The 17547-nt window shown below is 37.9% G+C and overlaps 1 protein-coding gene across 4 annotated transcripts in view; it reads right to left on the bottom strand.

The window, feature by feature from the left end:
* SPEF2 (sperm flagellar 2) overlaps positions 1–17547 on the bottom strand; it is a 184443-nt gene that overhangs the window by 156414 nt on the left and 10482 nt on the right. For 2 of the 4 annotated variants that reach the window (XM_042996618.1, XM_042996605.1), the window contains exons 2-6: positions 15374–15476; positions 8557–8809; positions 5329–5499; positions 2759–2899; positions 1226–1290 (exon numbers count right to left, since the gene is read on the bottom strand). In XM_042996618.1, the coding sequence (XP_042852552.1) occupies positions 1226–1290; positions 2759–2899; positions 5329–5499; positions 8557–8809; positions 15374–15476 (733 nt within the window). The remainder of the gene's footprint in view (positions 1–1225; positions 1291–2758; positions 2900–5328; positions 5500–8556; positions 8810–15373; positions 15477–17547) is intronic. The other 2 variants (XM_042996620.1, XM_042996611.1) reach the window with 1 other exon arrangement.

Raw genomic sequence — 17547 nt, forward strand, 5'->3', positions numbered from 1 at the left:
AATGAAAGAGTTGGAAGAAATCCGGTGGTTTCATGGGCCAGTCCAGAGGGGTATGGTGGGGTTTGGATGGTGTTATACCTACATGGGTAGGTAGGCTTGGATTGTGTTTTCTTTAGCAGTCAGGGGCAGTACTGATAAATGGCAGTGGGAATCAGAATACGGCATCAAGAGTTTCGGGGCACCTGGGTGGCTCAGTCAGTTAAGCGTCTGCCTCTTGGTTTCAGCTCAGGTCATGATCTCACGGTTTTGTGGGTTCGAGCTCTGCATCGGGCTCTGTGCTGGCAGCAAGGAGACTGCTTGGGATTCTCTCTCCCTCTCTCTCTGTCCCTTTCCAGTCATGCTGTCTCTGTCTCAAGTGGAAAGAAAAAAAAGAGTTTCTGCAGAGGGTAGAAGAAAAGGTAATGTATGTATCCTTCATTTTGCTTTATTTTCATCCCGTACCTGACTTCCTCACCATCTGTTCTTCTTTTCCTTATTCCTTTTCATTTGTTTCCTTCCCTGAGAAATACTACTGTGGAACTGACTTACATAATTTGTGCCTATTTTCTTCTTTAACAGAGATTTAATTCATGTTCCATAAAATGTAAGTGACTAGAATCTAGGTAGTTCCCATTTAAAAATGCAGAAGAACTCGAGTTGCTCCTATCTACGTAATCTATAATCCCTAATCAATTATCTTCTGTGGGTCAATGACCCCTAATAGGAACGATAAAGGGAGAGGATCTTTATCTTTAAGCAAATGAAGCCCATTAACCAGGCATTTTTTGCAATGAACTCATGGAACTGACCATCTTAGTGACAGTTGAACTCATCTGACAACTTTTTATTGCTGGTCCCTGTGCTAAATGCTGAGGTTGCAACATGAAAGAAACCAACTAGAGTCTAATAAAGGCTTTACCGTGACAAATTTAAATTAGTGGTAACTTGCAACAATTTTCGTGAATGTTTTAAAAGTGTGTGAATTTAGGACAGTAAGCATAGCATAGAAAACTAAATTCACATCTCATAATAGCCACTTTCCCTTGTGATTCCACAAAAGTTGTTAATGAACAATTAATCTGAATTTTAGCTCATTTACCTTTCTTCATATATTCTCGTCATGAAGATTCTACAAAGTAAAAAGATCTTTGGAGCAGCTACTTCCAATAAACTATTTCTAAATATTTAAAAGTTATAGATAGGACAAAATGCAGTTTTGTGACTGTTAAAACAATTCACATCTCACCTTTCTTTTGCCTGGAGATCCTTTTTTATTAATGCTTCAAACTTCTTAATCTCATTGGCCACATCCTTTAAAGAAAAGTCATTATCATTTTTCTGCCTCTAGAAACCACTGAAAAAATCTTCATTTTGCAAGTTTACAAGATGCTTTGTACTACTAACCCAAACCAATTAGGAGCTAAGATACAAAAAGCTGTACTCTAGAATATTTTTATAATTCTGATTAGGCTAAATATACCTCAGAGAATGTGAAAACTGCCTAACTTGAATCATTCCGCTCATGATTCCAGTTCTGACAGTGTAACATTTGATGAAAATGAAGATTACCAAAGAGTCAGGCCATGCATTTTTATTTGCAATTCTTTTAAATGAGCATAAGCATTATTTGGATATAAATGCTTCTTCAAAAATTGTTGTCTCAGATGTTTTAAGCATTTCTTGTGCAACTTTATGTATGTTATTAATTTGCTCTCTCAAAATTAGTTTAGCTCATCTCCTATCTAGTGCAAATACTTATTAATAAACTTTAATCAACTCAGAGAAATATAAAAACTACATACTTTCCTAAAATTTGGGTCTGAAAAACCTCTGTGGTTATTATTCTTTAGATTCCAAGTATAAGATATTTTTCAAATATTAAAAAAATAAAGAAATGTGGATTAACATAAAACACAAGGGATTTAGATATTGGAGAGACGTGCTGTCTCTGCTTTGCCAGCACTGGGGACGAGAGTGAAACATGGAGGCTTTCGGAGTCTAAGTTTCCTTACTTAGAAATGGGGGGCAACAATACCCTACTTGGAGAGTTTTTAAAAAATAAAGATAATAAGATAAAATAAAGTGGCCAACACAGACTGACATATAGCAGGTTCACAATAAATAGTAGCTATTATTCTTTTCCGGAGGTCACAGGAGAGACTATCATTAATAACCACTGTAGCATAAGCAGTGTAGATTCCAGGAATTAGTATCAAAATGTAGTACTGCTCCCCTGTGAAATATAAGCACATTGTATCCTACTGGAATGATTGACAGCTGGTACGGGCCAGTAAAATATCACTAGTATAGGTATCTTAAATTGGAAGATAGCAAGCAAACCACTTAACATTTCTGGACTCAGAAAAATGCATAATGAGAAAGAACTGAGTAAAATACTGTTGGAATATATATAGTATATGTACCTTGAATGACACCTCTGTGCCCATGGCTGTTATGACTCATCACAGAAGCACCATTCTATAATAGTTTTGATGTGATCACAGGATCCTTCTCAACACAAAAGGCCAGATTGGTATTGTCATTTAATATGAGTTTCTTATCCCTGATCTAAAGCTACATTCTCTGATTCTGAACAAACAACAGTATAAAATGGATTAGATATGCGTGCAGTGGAGGGCTTTTGAATCAGAAGGAACGATGACACAGATCACTAGAAAAGGAACTAAGAAGTTGGAGGAGTTCTCTCTGTATGTTTTAGAAAAAGATCAGTCTTTCATTAAGATTAACACAACACCATATTAAAGGATTATCACCTTACCTCTGCTTCTTTTTTCTTTTTCATCATTTTTTGGGCCTCAAGTGCTTTCAAAGTACGATTTGATGCAGGTTTAGGAATCTGAATGATAGCTGCTTGGATTTTGGCCATTATTTCATTTTGTCGTCTTCTGCTCAAGCGTTGCTGGATATCCCATATACACTAGTTTAGTTATTCCACTCATTAGAACAACAGGCTATATTATACACTCACAGGTACATATACATACATTTTTCCATTGAAACTTTCAGAACTCAGCAATTTACCAATGGACTAAGTGTCACAACTGTGTAATGTTAGGAAGCAGATGTCAATATGACTCATCTTTTTTTTTTTTTATTTTTTAATGTTTGTATTTTTTTTTTTTTGAGAGAGAGAGAGAGAGTGAGCAGGGAAGGGGCAGAAAGAGAGAGGGAGACACAGAATCGAAAGTAAGCTCCAGGCTCTAAGCTGTCAGCACAGAGCCCGACACAAGGCTTCAACTCATGAGCCATGAGATAATGACCTGAGCCGAAGTCAGATGTTCAACCAAATGAGCCACCCAGGTACCCTCAACATGACTCATCTTGAAAAGTATAATATTAACACAATTTTGGAATCGTCAAATTATGCCTGTCAAATGTGTATATCTTCATTCTGGGTGATGATACCAAAAGGGTAATAAAAATGCCTCAAATACAAAGAAGAATATAATTCTTTCCTAATTCCACCTTCCTGACCTGCCCAATAATGTAAAGAGAAAATGCTGTCTCTAAAGACGGTCTGCGGAGAAAGTTCCATCTAGGAGATGGTCTCTAGGAGGACTTCTGGGGAACCCAGAAGAAATGACAAACTTCCCCAAAACTCAGTCACACTTTAAAAAATGAATTCAGAAGCAACCTCAAATATTGGATTAAATACTGAATTATGTGATACCATTATTGGATCATCTCTTCTCTATGTAGGCAGTAATTATTTTAAGTAGAAAATAAGCAGGAGGGTACAAGTAAAAGAAAAATAATAGTGAGAATCAAATGAAATATTAAAAAAAATAAATGTTCTAAGAAGGAACATGTAAAGGGTCTCCTGTGTGGCTCAGTTGGTTAAGCATACGACTCTTAATTTCAGCTCAGGTCATGGTCTCACAGTTCATGGGATCAAGCCCTGCATCAGGCTCTGTGCTTACAGCGTGGAGCCTGCTTGGGATTCTCTCTCTCCCTCTCTCTCTCTGTCCTCCCCCTGCTCATGCTCTCTCTCTCTCTCTCTTTCTCTCAAAATAAAGAAACATTTAAAAAAAGTAACATGTAAAATTAATCATGGCTTTACTACTAAAGCATTACATTAAAGAACTAATAAGAGCATTAGTTCCAATACCCAAAGATGAGAAACTTTAGTTAACCACTAACAAGTCAAAAATTATAATTTAAATATATTTAAATTTTTTCTTGCCATTTTACTTTCCAAAATCTAAAGATCTTTTCGTCTTTAGAAAACCAGGAATACATAGGCTTTGCCCTTTGTCCTATTTGCTTTCTACCATTGTTAACATAAGTTATTTCAGAATATTTAATGGTTTCATATTTCCTTTCTCCCAACTTTCTTTGGAGACTTTCTGCATTACACTTGATGCATCACAGTTAGACAGGCTGGTTCCTTAAAAATTGGAGTCCCAGCACTTGGTTTCAAACACTACTTTAAGAGTGCCTCGTCTCCTTGCCGTGTAATGTGAAGGGGAAGCCCAACCCTTTACTCTCTGGCAACTAATGGGATCATAAGATCTGCCAGAGTTTGTCTCTCATCGTTCCCTCCCTCCACACAGGGGGATGACTACATCCAGGATATTTTAATTTCTTGTCATTCTAAATATATGAATTTAACAAGTGATTTATAGTGCAATGAAGAAAACTATAATCCTTTTGCCTGTAGTTTACACATTCCATATACTTAGTCATCTGAAATTCTCTTAAAAATCTTTAATGATTCCACACACCAGTCATGTGCTCATGTTCTTAAAGGCATTGGAGATCACTAAAGATTTTCAAAGGAATTTGAGAAACAGCAGGGAATTAGTCAAAGCAAGAGGGGCCAGAAAGAAGTTAAGAGATGTTTAAGGGTGTTGGAAAGGGAAGCAAACAGAAAATCACCCTACATTGCCAGGATGAGAAAAATGAGGCAGGACAGGAAGACCAAGGGATTGCAGAAGAGGGACCAGGGAGGCGGAATCCTGTTCCACAGCCCTTAGTGGGGAAAACAGCCGTAAGCCCTCACTGGAGCAGTTAGTAGCAATCCCCCATCACTAAGGCATCGGAAGCATTAATTTCAACCAGATAACTTAAAAAAGAGATCAAGTGGTCCTGCCACTCCAGAGAATGGCAGTTCTTGTTCTTGGTCTCAGGGAGAGGTGACAGCAGGAGTGGGGATAGAGAAAAGGGGAAACTGAGGGGAGAGAAAGGTGAGAGTGGGGCAGAGCACGAGTCAAAGGAACATGCAACTTGAGCCACATTAATGCTTATGCAATGTGTACTATCGGCATAAATTGCAAACAGTATACTACTATGCACTAATGAATTTCTGGAAAAGTTGTACTATAAAACCTTTTCAATATTAAAACATCTTTGTTCTTCCTTGAGTTTTTGAAATTTTTCAAGTTTCTCAGAATGCATGCGGACAAGATCTTCTCTCATGTGTCTATATTTTTCTTGAAACCTGTGTGTAACCCGCATCAGATTGAAATCAGTTTGACGTGGTATCAGGTTTCTAAGTCTCTAAATGAAGAAAGCATTTCAAAAGATTTCGTTATTAGAAAATAAAAGTGTATTGTCATTATAAGCGCACATAAAATTTGTCTTCAAAATAAAATTTCTACGAAATACTATTTTTGATGGTTAAACTAAACCCAAGCCCAATACTAATCACTTATATCTTTAATTTACATAAAAACAATAAAAACATGATCTGAATTCCTTCTTATAAAATAGTCTCATATATACTTTTATATTTTTTTGCCCTGAGTTTAATTTTTAATAAATAGTATTCATTACGTGAATGAATTCTTAGAAGTACATTTTCATAAGAATAATTTTATAAAACCAATTCAACATATACGAGATAATATGAGAAGCCAGATTCTTTCCATTATTTAAGCTACCTCCTAGTAAAGAGTGAAGAAACATTAAAACTTCCAGGCCACTGGGAACGAGAGTGTAACAATATTAGAAAATGAACGTCAAAGCAATATGGCTGATGCTTTTAACTAAAATGTTTATATCCAAAAGTAATCTCCTTAAAAGCCAAAGACTTACTAAAAGTTTTTTTTTTTCAAATGTTACTGTTGCTCAAAAAATTTTTGGTCCTTCTCTTCTAAAACCGCCTCAGTAGATGCTGGCACTTACTCAGAAGATCGTTTAAGGACCTATCAGCTGACTTTACGCCCATACACACCTTCCTGCTTTTCTCGTCGTTAAAAATCACCCGGCCTCCATCTTCAGAGGCAACAAAAATGCCAGGTCCTTGAACATCCTACTTTTCTACCTCAATACGATATCTAGATCTTCAGCTTAATTATTATCCTCTCCCCAACCCAGGAAATACCCACTGAGAGATAATGGAGTCTACTGTTAAGAGTAGAGACCCAGTGCCTAGGTTTGTTACAACTCTACCCCCTACTAGCTGCATTAAGTTGGGCAAGTTACTTAATCCCTCTACATCTCAGTTTCATCATCTGTAAAATGGGAATAACAAAAGCACCTATCTCATAAGAGTGTTGTGAAGATCAAAGGAGAAAACAGATGCACGGCCCCTGGAACAGGGCTTTGCACCTCCCTGTGTACAATCAATAAGTTTTAGTCAATATTATTATGCAATAGACACCTGAATTTTCTTCCATCTGGTATCAAAGAAAAAGGCATGTCTAACTCCTTCCTAACATATCTCCTCCTCCACCTGGCCCATCAGTCGCATCCTCTTTTCTTCCCTTGAGAACCTTGTTCACTTGGTTCTCACACCAGTCATCTCCTGCCACTGATTCTTTTTCTCAACTGGCAAGTTGTCCCAGTCTCTATGTCCATAAAGGAAACAAATAACCTCATGTTTCTCTTGAGCTTCTCTCCTGCAGCTACTGTTCTCATTTTCTCTTCTCTTTTCCCTCCACATTTCTTGAATGAATAGTCTATGCTTCAGTCTTCTTCATCTCAGTTGACTATTCAACTCACCACATTCCACACTACTCCACTGAAACATTTTTCTCTCCCCTGAATTTTATCTCCAAGGGGATTGGGACCATCCTTGTGCTGGTCATAGTGCAATTGCCTAACATAAAATAGGAACCCAACAAATATTTGTTCAACAAACGAATGATTGACTCTGGGAAGGTCACCATGGCCAACTTTAAACCTAATGGTTTCTTTTTGGCCTCAACTACACAGCTCTTACAGCGCTTGTTGCTGTTGACTGTTTTACACTTAATAAATAATTTTTTTTGTATTGTTTCCTTAAAAACTGAAAAAAAAAGCCTAACTCTGAGGCAGGTGGAGATAACCAATTTTGTTTTTAACAGTTGGGAAAATAGAGAAATAGAGGCTGAGAGTGTTTCAGGGATTGGTTCAAAGTTAGTCACCTTGCACGTGAAGGAGGCAGGATGGGATACCATGTTCTTTGGCTGTAAGCCTAATCCAATTCCAGCTCTCCATGGCTGCTGAGCTCATTCTTCTACCAGGCTCATAAGACTCATGAGAATAGGAAAATCTGAAAGTGCAGACGGCCCTCACATCTATTATGTCATTGTTTCTTCATAAATTCAATGTACATGTTTAATTGTTTCCATTTCTATTTAGTGCACTCCATCAGGGCAGCACCCCGCATTATCCTAGAGGCCTGGAAGAGTTAATGTACTTCACTTACCATAAGGAAATAGCACAGGAACTAGAGAGAACCGTCAACTAAAATGTTGTATCGAGTAACCAAAACACACTTAATGACAATTTGCAATGTTCAAATCATTGCACCAGGCATATTCCTTGAACTTAAAGAACTAAAAATCTTGTGAGGCCTTATGACAGATAAATCATGAAAGTCAGCCAACAATATCAACAGCAGGAGTTTAACACCAGAGAGTGAGAATTACGTGTGCCCTAGGAGGAATCCATGTGTACTGGGAAGGTTGCCACAGAAGTAGATGGAGAAAAGCTTGCAGGAAGAGGAGAGATGAGAAGTATAAGCTTGGGTGAAAGGGAGGGAGGAGCAGAGATATACAAGAGTTGTTCAAGGATAGGTTGCTGATCAGTGTAGAAAAGACAGACTTTATGCTGAAGACTATGAAGAAATGCAGTCAGAGAGGTTGAGACCATTTAGTGAAAGATCTTGAATGTCAGTGAGTCCAGGTTGGAGACAGGACATACGTAAAATGAGAGGTTTCTGACCAAAGAACCCAGTGCAAGTGGAATTTTGGGAAGATTCATCTAGCAGTTGATTGACATCTGGCGGAAAGCCAGAAGACCGGGAGAAATGTTAGTAGGTTGTGGTAGTAATTCATGCAGGGATATGAGCAGATATGACAGAGGCAGAAATAGGGAGAGGAGCAAGGCATGAAAACACTTGGAATTAAGAACACACAGAATTTGATATACTAGTAGCCATGTGGAGGGAGACGTCAAAAATGGATACATGAATTGAAAATATTAATATAAAACAAAACCCAAGTATGGCCAATAACGTACATAAGGGACACAGATACCCAATGGGGCTTTTTTGAAAGGCAACATCACTGTCATGTCTCCTTACCAAGTTTTACATGGTGGTAGGCTTATGTTTCTTTGTGTACTTACGTCTCGAAAAGCCTCACTTTTCATGCTTTGGTGTCTGGCGTTTGCTGGGGGCTGCATGGTTCGCATTTCCACTGTGGTCAGCCCACTTTTCTTCTTTTTCTGAAGAACAGTGTACAACTGATACAAAAGTTTTGTTGCCGCCCCAGGCTTTTCTGTGATGATGCTGTGGGCCACATTCTGATCAAACTGCACACCCAGAAGGTGAAGTGTTGGCTCCAAGCGAGAAAAATTATTAAGTTTGGCACTTGAAACTCTAGGAATTAAAATATTTTACATAATTAGACACTGACATTGAATTAAAAACAACAAATATCCGACACATGATCATGATCTGATATGATGAATTATCCCACGGTCTTTACAATATATCGTTCCTCTGTAAAACCACTCAGTCATGTAAATACATTGAGACTTTCTATTGTCCACAAATCCACCCACTTATTTCTCTTGAATGGTGAAACTAAAACTCATTTTATACTTTTCTGCTTAAATAGATGCTAGAATTTTTATAGGAAGTCAATACAAAAAACAGATAACTGCTTTCTTCTAAACAGAAAAACAACTATGGTTTTAAAAAAATATTTTACTCAGAAGGCAAGGCTGTAATTTAAATTTCCGTTTCTTTAGGGGTGCCTGGGCGGCTCAGTTGGTTAAGCAGCCGACTTCAGCTCAGGTAATGATCTTACGATTTGTGGGTTCAAGCCCCATGTCAGGCTCTGTGCTCAGAGCCTGGAGCCTGCTTTGGATTCTGTGTCTCCCTCTCTCTCTGCCCCTTCCCTGCCCATACTCAGTCTCTCTTTCTCTCAAAAATAAATAAACATTAAAAAAATTAAATTTCCATTGCTTTAAATGATATTATTACTCGAGTCTGAAAATAGCCCTAAATGTTGCGCTGACAACTTTAACAACAATCCTCTCAGGCACTGTCAGAAATATTTAATTAAATAATATTAGCTAAGCAATCTAATTAATTATGCAATCTTCACTTCAAAGTTTATATTACTACTTTAAGAATCAGTAAAGACTTTCTAATTTTAAGTTATCTTTGAATCACCTATGAGATTTTAATAAGTTTATTAAAGTCTTACAAAGATGAATACGATGTATTCCCTGCCCTTGAGGGGCTCACAGCAGGACAACACATGAGTGAACAAAAAATGATAAACTGAGGTAAGTGTTGGAATATGGGTCTCAAATGATTTAGGGCTGTCAATGAGCCTATGAATCTAGTGACAAAAAGATGGCCAAAGAGATGCTGGATGCATTTTCAATTCTTGGGCCTCTTTATGTTCCAACTAGATGCAAATATCAGTTTTAACCACTGGCTTATTTCCTCCTTATTTTAACTTGCCAACATTCAGTGTTGGAAAAAAAATATGCTGAATATACTTGAAGGATGGAAAAAATATACAGGAAAAAAACATACTGAATATACTTCAATATAAGTCAAAGTCCCAACCTCCCTCAACCCCCACAAAAAAAGATTCTGTAGTTAAAAGGGGGTTGGCACCTATTGGGTAGAATTTCTCATATAGGGTTTTTCACTCAATGACTTCATTTTGGACTATAAAGTTATTTGGGGAAGATACAATAATATTCAACGACCTCAATTAAGTATGTAGAGGTTTATAGAGATTCCTTCACACTTAATTTTTTTTTTTTTTTTTGATCACAGATACCACAGAAAATCTGATGAGCGCCATGAAACCTGTTCCACAAGAAAGAAAACACATCCGTGCATATACACAAAATACGTATCCCATTTCTGGATGTTTGTGAAACTCCTAAAATCTAGCCTAAAAGTGCCCATTCACTACAAATTAAAAACCCATGCTCTAAAAGGAGGTAGGGCTGAGGAAATATATGAATGATTTCTAAATATGAATAAGGAGTCAATATCATGGGAAGGCCAATGTTAACAAAAATAGTGACATAGTAACTTGATTTTCTTTTCTAGTTATATGGTATAACTTACTGTCCTATTTCCTCCGTTTACTATTATTCTTTCAGCAGAAATATTTGGTAAAGTATACTTAGCGTATCAAACCACATCAACAAACTTTGAATACAATACAATAGTTTGAATTTATAAAAGAGAAACAGGTCTCGGAGGGGCTGAGAAGAAATATTGGATGCTACAGGAAATCTCTAAGTAAGAGTAACATTTTTTTAGGTCTTCTTATGTCCAGGTTTGCAGTTTGCTTCCCCACAAATGACCTTACAGTTTGACATGACAACCATCTGCCTAAAATGAGTAAAGCAGACCACGTTTTGCAGGGTATAGTCGCAAAGGACAGTTAGGTCAACGATTGTGCCTACCTTCCCCGGACAGGCACGTGACACCCCTTCTTGTTCTTCCCACCCAGTTATTCTTTCATGCCCTTCCTATCCTAAAAGCTCCATATGTCTTGCCTACTACACGTATTCGGAAAGACCACCAGAGAGCCACTTGTCGGAGCTTTGGCCTGGATCATAACCTTGGGCTACAGAGATTAGGGGCATCAAAATTCAGGAGGGAAAATCCCAAAGCAAACACTATCCATTTCCAAATTTTATCAAAACTTAGCCCTGCACCCAGTAAAAGTGGAGAGCACTTCCTCTCCTCTTACTTGTTTTACATGGCCCCAGGAATGCAGTGTAAGCCTATTAGTATTAAACATCAGCCACACATTAGGCTTTAAAATGGCTATGATGAACTGGCTGAAGAGCCAGGAATAACAGTGCTTCTCTCTGGAAGTTTTCAATACATAAAAACGACATTTTAAGAGCATAACTAGTGCGTAAACTGGTGGAAGTCCACTCTTGGCATAGCATATGCTCAATCAGTTTGCATGAAAATCAACATGTTTTTGTATACAGGCAAACTGTAAGGACATCTTTGCTCTGGAGACAGAGTATATGATGCAAATGATAACCTCTGAGGGAATAAGGAATGTATTCTGGGAAAAGTCTTCTCCTCTATGTGTAGTGTTTGTTTGTTTTTAATACTTGATGTCTCAGTTTTCTTACAGCAAATCCCCAGATGTTGTATATATGTTGCATAGAGGGTAGTGAATGGGCAAGGGGAGAGGAAGAAGTTTGTCTTTCCTTGCTTTTCTTTGTTGACTGGACAAAAACACGCTACTGGTAATTTGAGCATGGAAGGGTTTTCCCTTTCATACAAAGTGGAAGGAAGATAATCAAGAACAAAAACCTCATTTGAGACAAATCCCCTCCACAGTATTATTTTTTTCATGAGCAAGCAATGCCATCTGTAGGATGTAACATAAAAAAGAAAGTAATAAGTTCATGGCAACTCATGTGACATGTTTGTTCATGATAATTTTAGCATTACATTCATTGGGTTAGGAGATAAAACTTTTGTGTCTCCTACTTTGGTTGCCACAATTCTTAGCTTAGCTGATTAGTGTTTATTTTTTATTTATTCCTATTCTAGAACTTAGAGGGAAAATCAAATTTTCTTGTGATTTTTCTAAGACATAAGACATTCTTAGGATTATTTAAATTATTTTAGGTATCTGATACTTGCAGTTCTTATTTGCCAAGAGATTATCTATCTTCTCTCCTCCTTGTCACCTGGTGAGGGAACACATCTTACTTACAAGGTAAGTAGAAGCTGTCCCCCCAGGGATATCCAAGCTCCTTTACATTTTATTCTTTTAACTGATCTGCTCATTTTTCACCCTGTGAGGTGAACTAAACATATCCTAGAACAGAGAATTCTTTCAGAGTTAGATGAGTTCTCAGAATTAAGAAGTTCTAAGGCAAATAACTTCAGTTATAGGCAACATTTATATTTTAGACTAAAGACACTAAAAATATGAAACAAAAACTCCAAATCATAAGCCCTAGCATTAGACATCTGCCTGAAAAACAGGCTTTGACAAAGAAGGATACTTTTCCCCATTAAATACACTACTATAAAGGTCACATCCATGGATTTACTGATCCTTGCCTTCTTTCAAAGACCATGTGCCCCTGGGGAAAAAAGGTGTGTTGTTCCAAGAATTCAAGATGAATAGAATTTGGTTGTGTGAACAAGTGGGTCTCTCTTCTCACATTAAGGAAATGATTCTCAGTGGGATAGAAAGTTAGTTAGTTGTTTGCAGCAGGTGAAAAAGAGGGCTGTTACATATGATATTACTCAGGGGCACCCCTGTCCAAGGGTGGGGCAAGAGTATGACACTGTCCTGTGCTCAGCTTGCCAATCCCTGTCCCTGATGCAAGGCTGTTTCAGCCAAAAAGGGGTTCCTCTCCTTTGCACAAAGCCCTCTCTGTTCACTAAGACCTGTGTGTTTACAACTGTGTCCATCCAGATGAGGTCCCTTTTTCCATTTCACACAAAGAGCCTCTATGGCCCTGCTGACAAAAGCTAATTTAGTATACCTGAAATACTACATACATCATCTGGCTGGTATGGTGCTTTAAGTCGTCTATGGCTAAACAGGCATGCTTTCTGACATCATGCATTTATTCAATAGAAAAATATGATTGTGTGTCAGCTATGGGCCAGGGACAATGCTTGGAGCACAAAGAATAATCATACATACTGTGCAACTTTCAGAACTGGAATTTAAAATAACAAGGAAATACCACAATACTCCTACTAGAATGGCCTAAATTCAAAACACTGACAGTGCTAAATGTTGGCAAGGATGTGAAGCAGCAAGGACTCTCACTCACTGCTAGGAAGAATGCAAATGGTACAACCACTCAGGAAGCCAGTTCATTCCTATAATGAAACGTACTGCTATCACATGAGGTTAACAACTGTGCTCCTTGTTATCCACCCAAAGGAGTCGAAGTGTTATGTCCACACGAAACCTACATGTGGATATTTATAGCAGCTTTACTTATGATTGCTAAAACTTGGAAGCAACCAAGATGTCCTTCAGTAGATAAATGGATAAATAAACCGGTATATCCAGACAATGAAATATTATCCAGTGCAAAAAGAAATGAGCTACCAAGCCATGAGAAGACATGGAGGAAATTTAAATGCATATTTCCAAGTGAATGAAGCCAAAAGTCTACTATTGTATCATTCCAACTATACGACATTCTAGAAAAGGCAACGCTATGAAGATAGTAAAAAAAAACAAAACAAAACAGTGGTTGCCATGGCTGAGGTAAGGGACAGAGGAGTAGGTGGGGCACAGAGGATTTAGGGCAGTGAAAATACTACCTATGATACTATAATGGGAGCTATAAGTCACTCCACATTTATCCAAACCCATAGAAGGAAAAACACCAGGAATGAATCCTAATATAAACTACTCACTTCGAGTGAACATGAATCACACAGGTTTATCAGCTGCAACAAATGCACAAGGGGAGTGGATAATAGAAAAGGTGATGAATGTGTCAGGGCAGGGGCTTAATGAAAAATCTCTGTGCTTTCTTCTCAATTTTACTGTAAATCTGAAACTGCTTTAAAACATAAAGTGTAAAAGAAAATAGGCAGAGATTGAATAACATTTCACCAGTGAAGCTATACAAATGACGAATAAGCAAGTACATGAAAAGTTGCTCAACATCATTAGTCATTAGGGAAATGCAAATCAAAATCACACGAGATACTACTTCACACTGACTAGGTAACTATAATAAAAAAGACAGTAACAAATATTGATGAGGCTGTGGAAAAACTGAAACCTTCATCCATCACAAGTGTGAATGTAAATGATACCAGCACTTTGAAAAGCAATATGGGTGTTCCTCAAAATTGTAAACACAGACCGTGTAACCCAACAATTTCACCCCTAGGCATATACCCAAGAGGAATGAAAACATTTCCATGTAAAAACACGGTGTTCGTTGGGGCGCCTGGGTGGCTCAGTTGGTTGAGTGTCCGACTTCAGCTCAGGACATGATCTCGTGGTCTATGAGTTCGAGCCCCGCGTTGGGCTCTGGGCTGATGGCTCAGAGCCTGGAGCCTACTTCCGATTCTGTGTCTCCCTCTCTCTCTCTGCCCCTCCCCCGTTCATGCTCTGTCTCTCTCTGTCTCAAAAATAAATAAATGTTAAAAAAAAATTTTTTTTAAATAAAAAAAAACACAGTGTTCACAGCAACACTGTTCATAGTAACCAATAACTCATATCCACCAATTAATGATTTGATAAACAAAATGTGGTATATCCAATTGAAATTATTCAGCAAATAAACAGTAAGTAAGAAGTACTGATACATGCTACAATATGAATAAACCTTGAAAACATGATCAGTCACAAAATATACGTATTGTATGATCCCACTGATACATAAATGTGTAAAATAGGGAAATCTAGAGAGACAGAAAATAGATTTGTGGGTACCAGGGGCCAGATGGTTAGTGGTTATGGTTGTGAATGTACTAAACATGTAAATATGCTTAAAACCACTGAATTGTATGCTTTAAACTGGTGAATTACGGTCTGTGGATTATATCTCAATAAAGCTGCTAAAAACAAAAAAAATATTACGGGTGGTTTTTTGCCAGGAATCTATATGTTGCTTCACTTCTCTTAAAAGAGAGAAGCAATGAACAAAATAAGAAGTAGTATGGCCTCAAATTTCAGAAATATAGGAGATCCTAAAATAGGTCCCATCTAGAGAGGGGTCTTGCTGCAACCATATAACTTTCACTCCTCTGTGCTCCTGGGACAATGAAGCATGCATATTCCAGGAGCCAACAATTTTCATATCAATGGTGTGTTTGGCTGGTTCAGGCTTGGAAGGGATCTTGTGGCTCATAATCCTTTTAGAGTTAACTCTGGGAGCTAAAGCCATCCAAATGCCAAAGGAAATGACCCTTTTAGAAAGACTCAATCTCACTAACCTGCTTTCTGAAAATTCTGAAAAATCACCCTGAAGTTCAAACTTGTGCAGAATTTCTCCAATTAGATAGCCACTGGAAAATGCCTTTGCAAATGACTTGGGACCTGAATTTTAAAACATACAGATAGAAATGTAAAGATAATGTTGCATATAGAGCATCATTATATTCATTATGTATACATAGAGTAAAATTCCATAACTTAAATTCAAAATGCTGTGAAAGTACTTCTAGAAACATCTTTTAATAATCAAATAAAAAGACTGAAGTTTAACAGTAGATGCCTTATAAATATCCCTGAATAAATATAAATCAATACTTGATGACATACGAAATTCTGAAAGAAAACACAACTTTTGATCTAATTAAATAAAATATAACCAATAAAATTTATCGAGACAAACATAGATCTAAAAGCAAACCTTCAGGACCATCTGGGTGGCTCAGTTGGTTAAGTGTCTGACTCCTAATTTTGGCTCAGGTCATGATCTCACAGTTCCATGCAATCGAGCCCCCAGTTGGGCTCTGCCCTGTGAGCATGGAGCCTGTTTGGGATTCTCTCTCCCTGTCTCTCTCTCTCTCTCTCTCTCTCTCTCTCTCTCTCTCTCAATAAATAAACATTTAAAAAATAAAAACAACTTCAATTTATTTTACAAAATTACATTCCAATACCCTTGTTATCAACTCAGGTTATGGACGATGACAGCATATTCTGGCCAAGTGAGGTGCAATCTAACCTTAGTAAACCTTAAGACTTAATTTCAACCTTTTTACAATAGAAATTTTTAAAAAACCATCTATCTGCACCTTCTCAAATAAAGCCTACCAAATACAATCAGGCTTTCCCTTGGTGGTTCCAGAGGTTACTCTGGTCCAGTTGTTGTCCTCTGCAATGACACAGATAGCCCAGAGGAAAACAGACTTTGGAGCCAGAGACATCTACACTGGCAACTTGACTCTGCCCCTGACTAGCTGTGCAACCTCTGGCAAGCTACTTAACCTCCCTAAGCTCCAGTATCCTCATCTCTAGAACAGAGATAACCGTATCTACATCTCTCTTGAAGAACTATTTTATTATTTTATTATTTTTTGAGAGCTGTTTTAAAGATTAGAGGTAATGTCTGAGGAATGCTTGGCTCTCTGCCTGCCCCATAGTAAGCACATAATGTTCAGGAAAAAATTTTAAGTGTTAATAAAATTTGTTTTTTAAAAAATGTCCTTAGTTTGGGGTCACTTGTATTTTTCTTATGAAGTGAGGGACATTGGGTTACAATGCAGAACTGATACACAAAATAAATTATGTTATCATAGGACAAAGCTACCATCTCTTAAATGATTTCAAAATCCTCCCAAACAAACCTTCAATGTGCTTCTGTCAGGGTCCTTCAGGCAACAGCAGTCAAACACTATATATCACTGCACTACCACAAGCTCCTCCGTACCAGATTGTCCTCTTTTATCTATCTGACTAGTAACGAGGTGGTTAATTGATTTTGAAGAAATACCATTTCTTCCCGATCTGTAGAAATGATAGTTGATGTGTGGTTGCGGTCGAGTGAGGTGAGTCACAGAGACCTTACTCAGCATACTACACATTATCATAAGGATAAAACTAGCATATCTGACACCAGCCCGCAATTTCACCCAAAGCTTATTTTATATTCTTTTTTCTTTAATGTTCATTTATTTTTGAGAGAGAGAGAGAGAGAGAGCACAAGAGGGAGAGGGGCAGAGAGAGAGGGAGACACAGAATCTGAAGCAGGCTCCAGGCTCTGAGCTGTCAGCAGAGAGCATGGTGGGGGGCTTGAACTTACAAACCCTGAGATCATGACCTGAGCAGAAGTGGGAAGCTTACCCAATTAAGCCACCCAGGTGCCCCCAAAATGGTTACTTATTTATTTCGAGACAGAGAGAGAGCAGGGAAGGGGCAAAGAGAGAGGGAGACACAGAATCCAAAGCAGGCTCCAGGCTCTGAGCTGTCAGCACAGAGCCCGACGTGGAGCTCGAACTCACAAACCGTGAGGTCGTGACCTGAGCCGAAGTCAGACATTTAACTGAGTCACCAAGGTGCCCCAAAATATTTTATATTCTTAACAATACCCCAATCCTTAGGTTGAATCAATATATAATAAAGTATTTAAAATGGTATCAATTATGCCCATTGATTCTGTTTACTT

This window comes from Panthera tigris, chromosome A1, assembly GCF_018350195.1.
Source record: "Panthera tigris isolate Pti1 chromosome A1, P.tigris_Pti1_mat1.1, whole genome shotgun sequence".
NCBI lineage: Eukaryota > Metazoa > Chordata > Mammalia > Carnivora > Felidae > Panthera > Panthera tigris.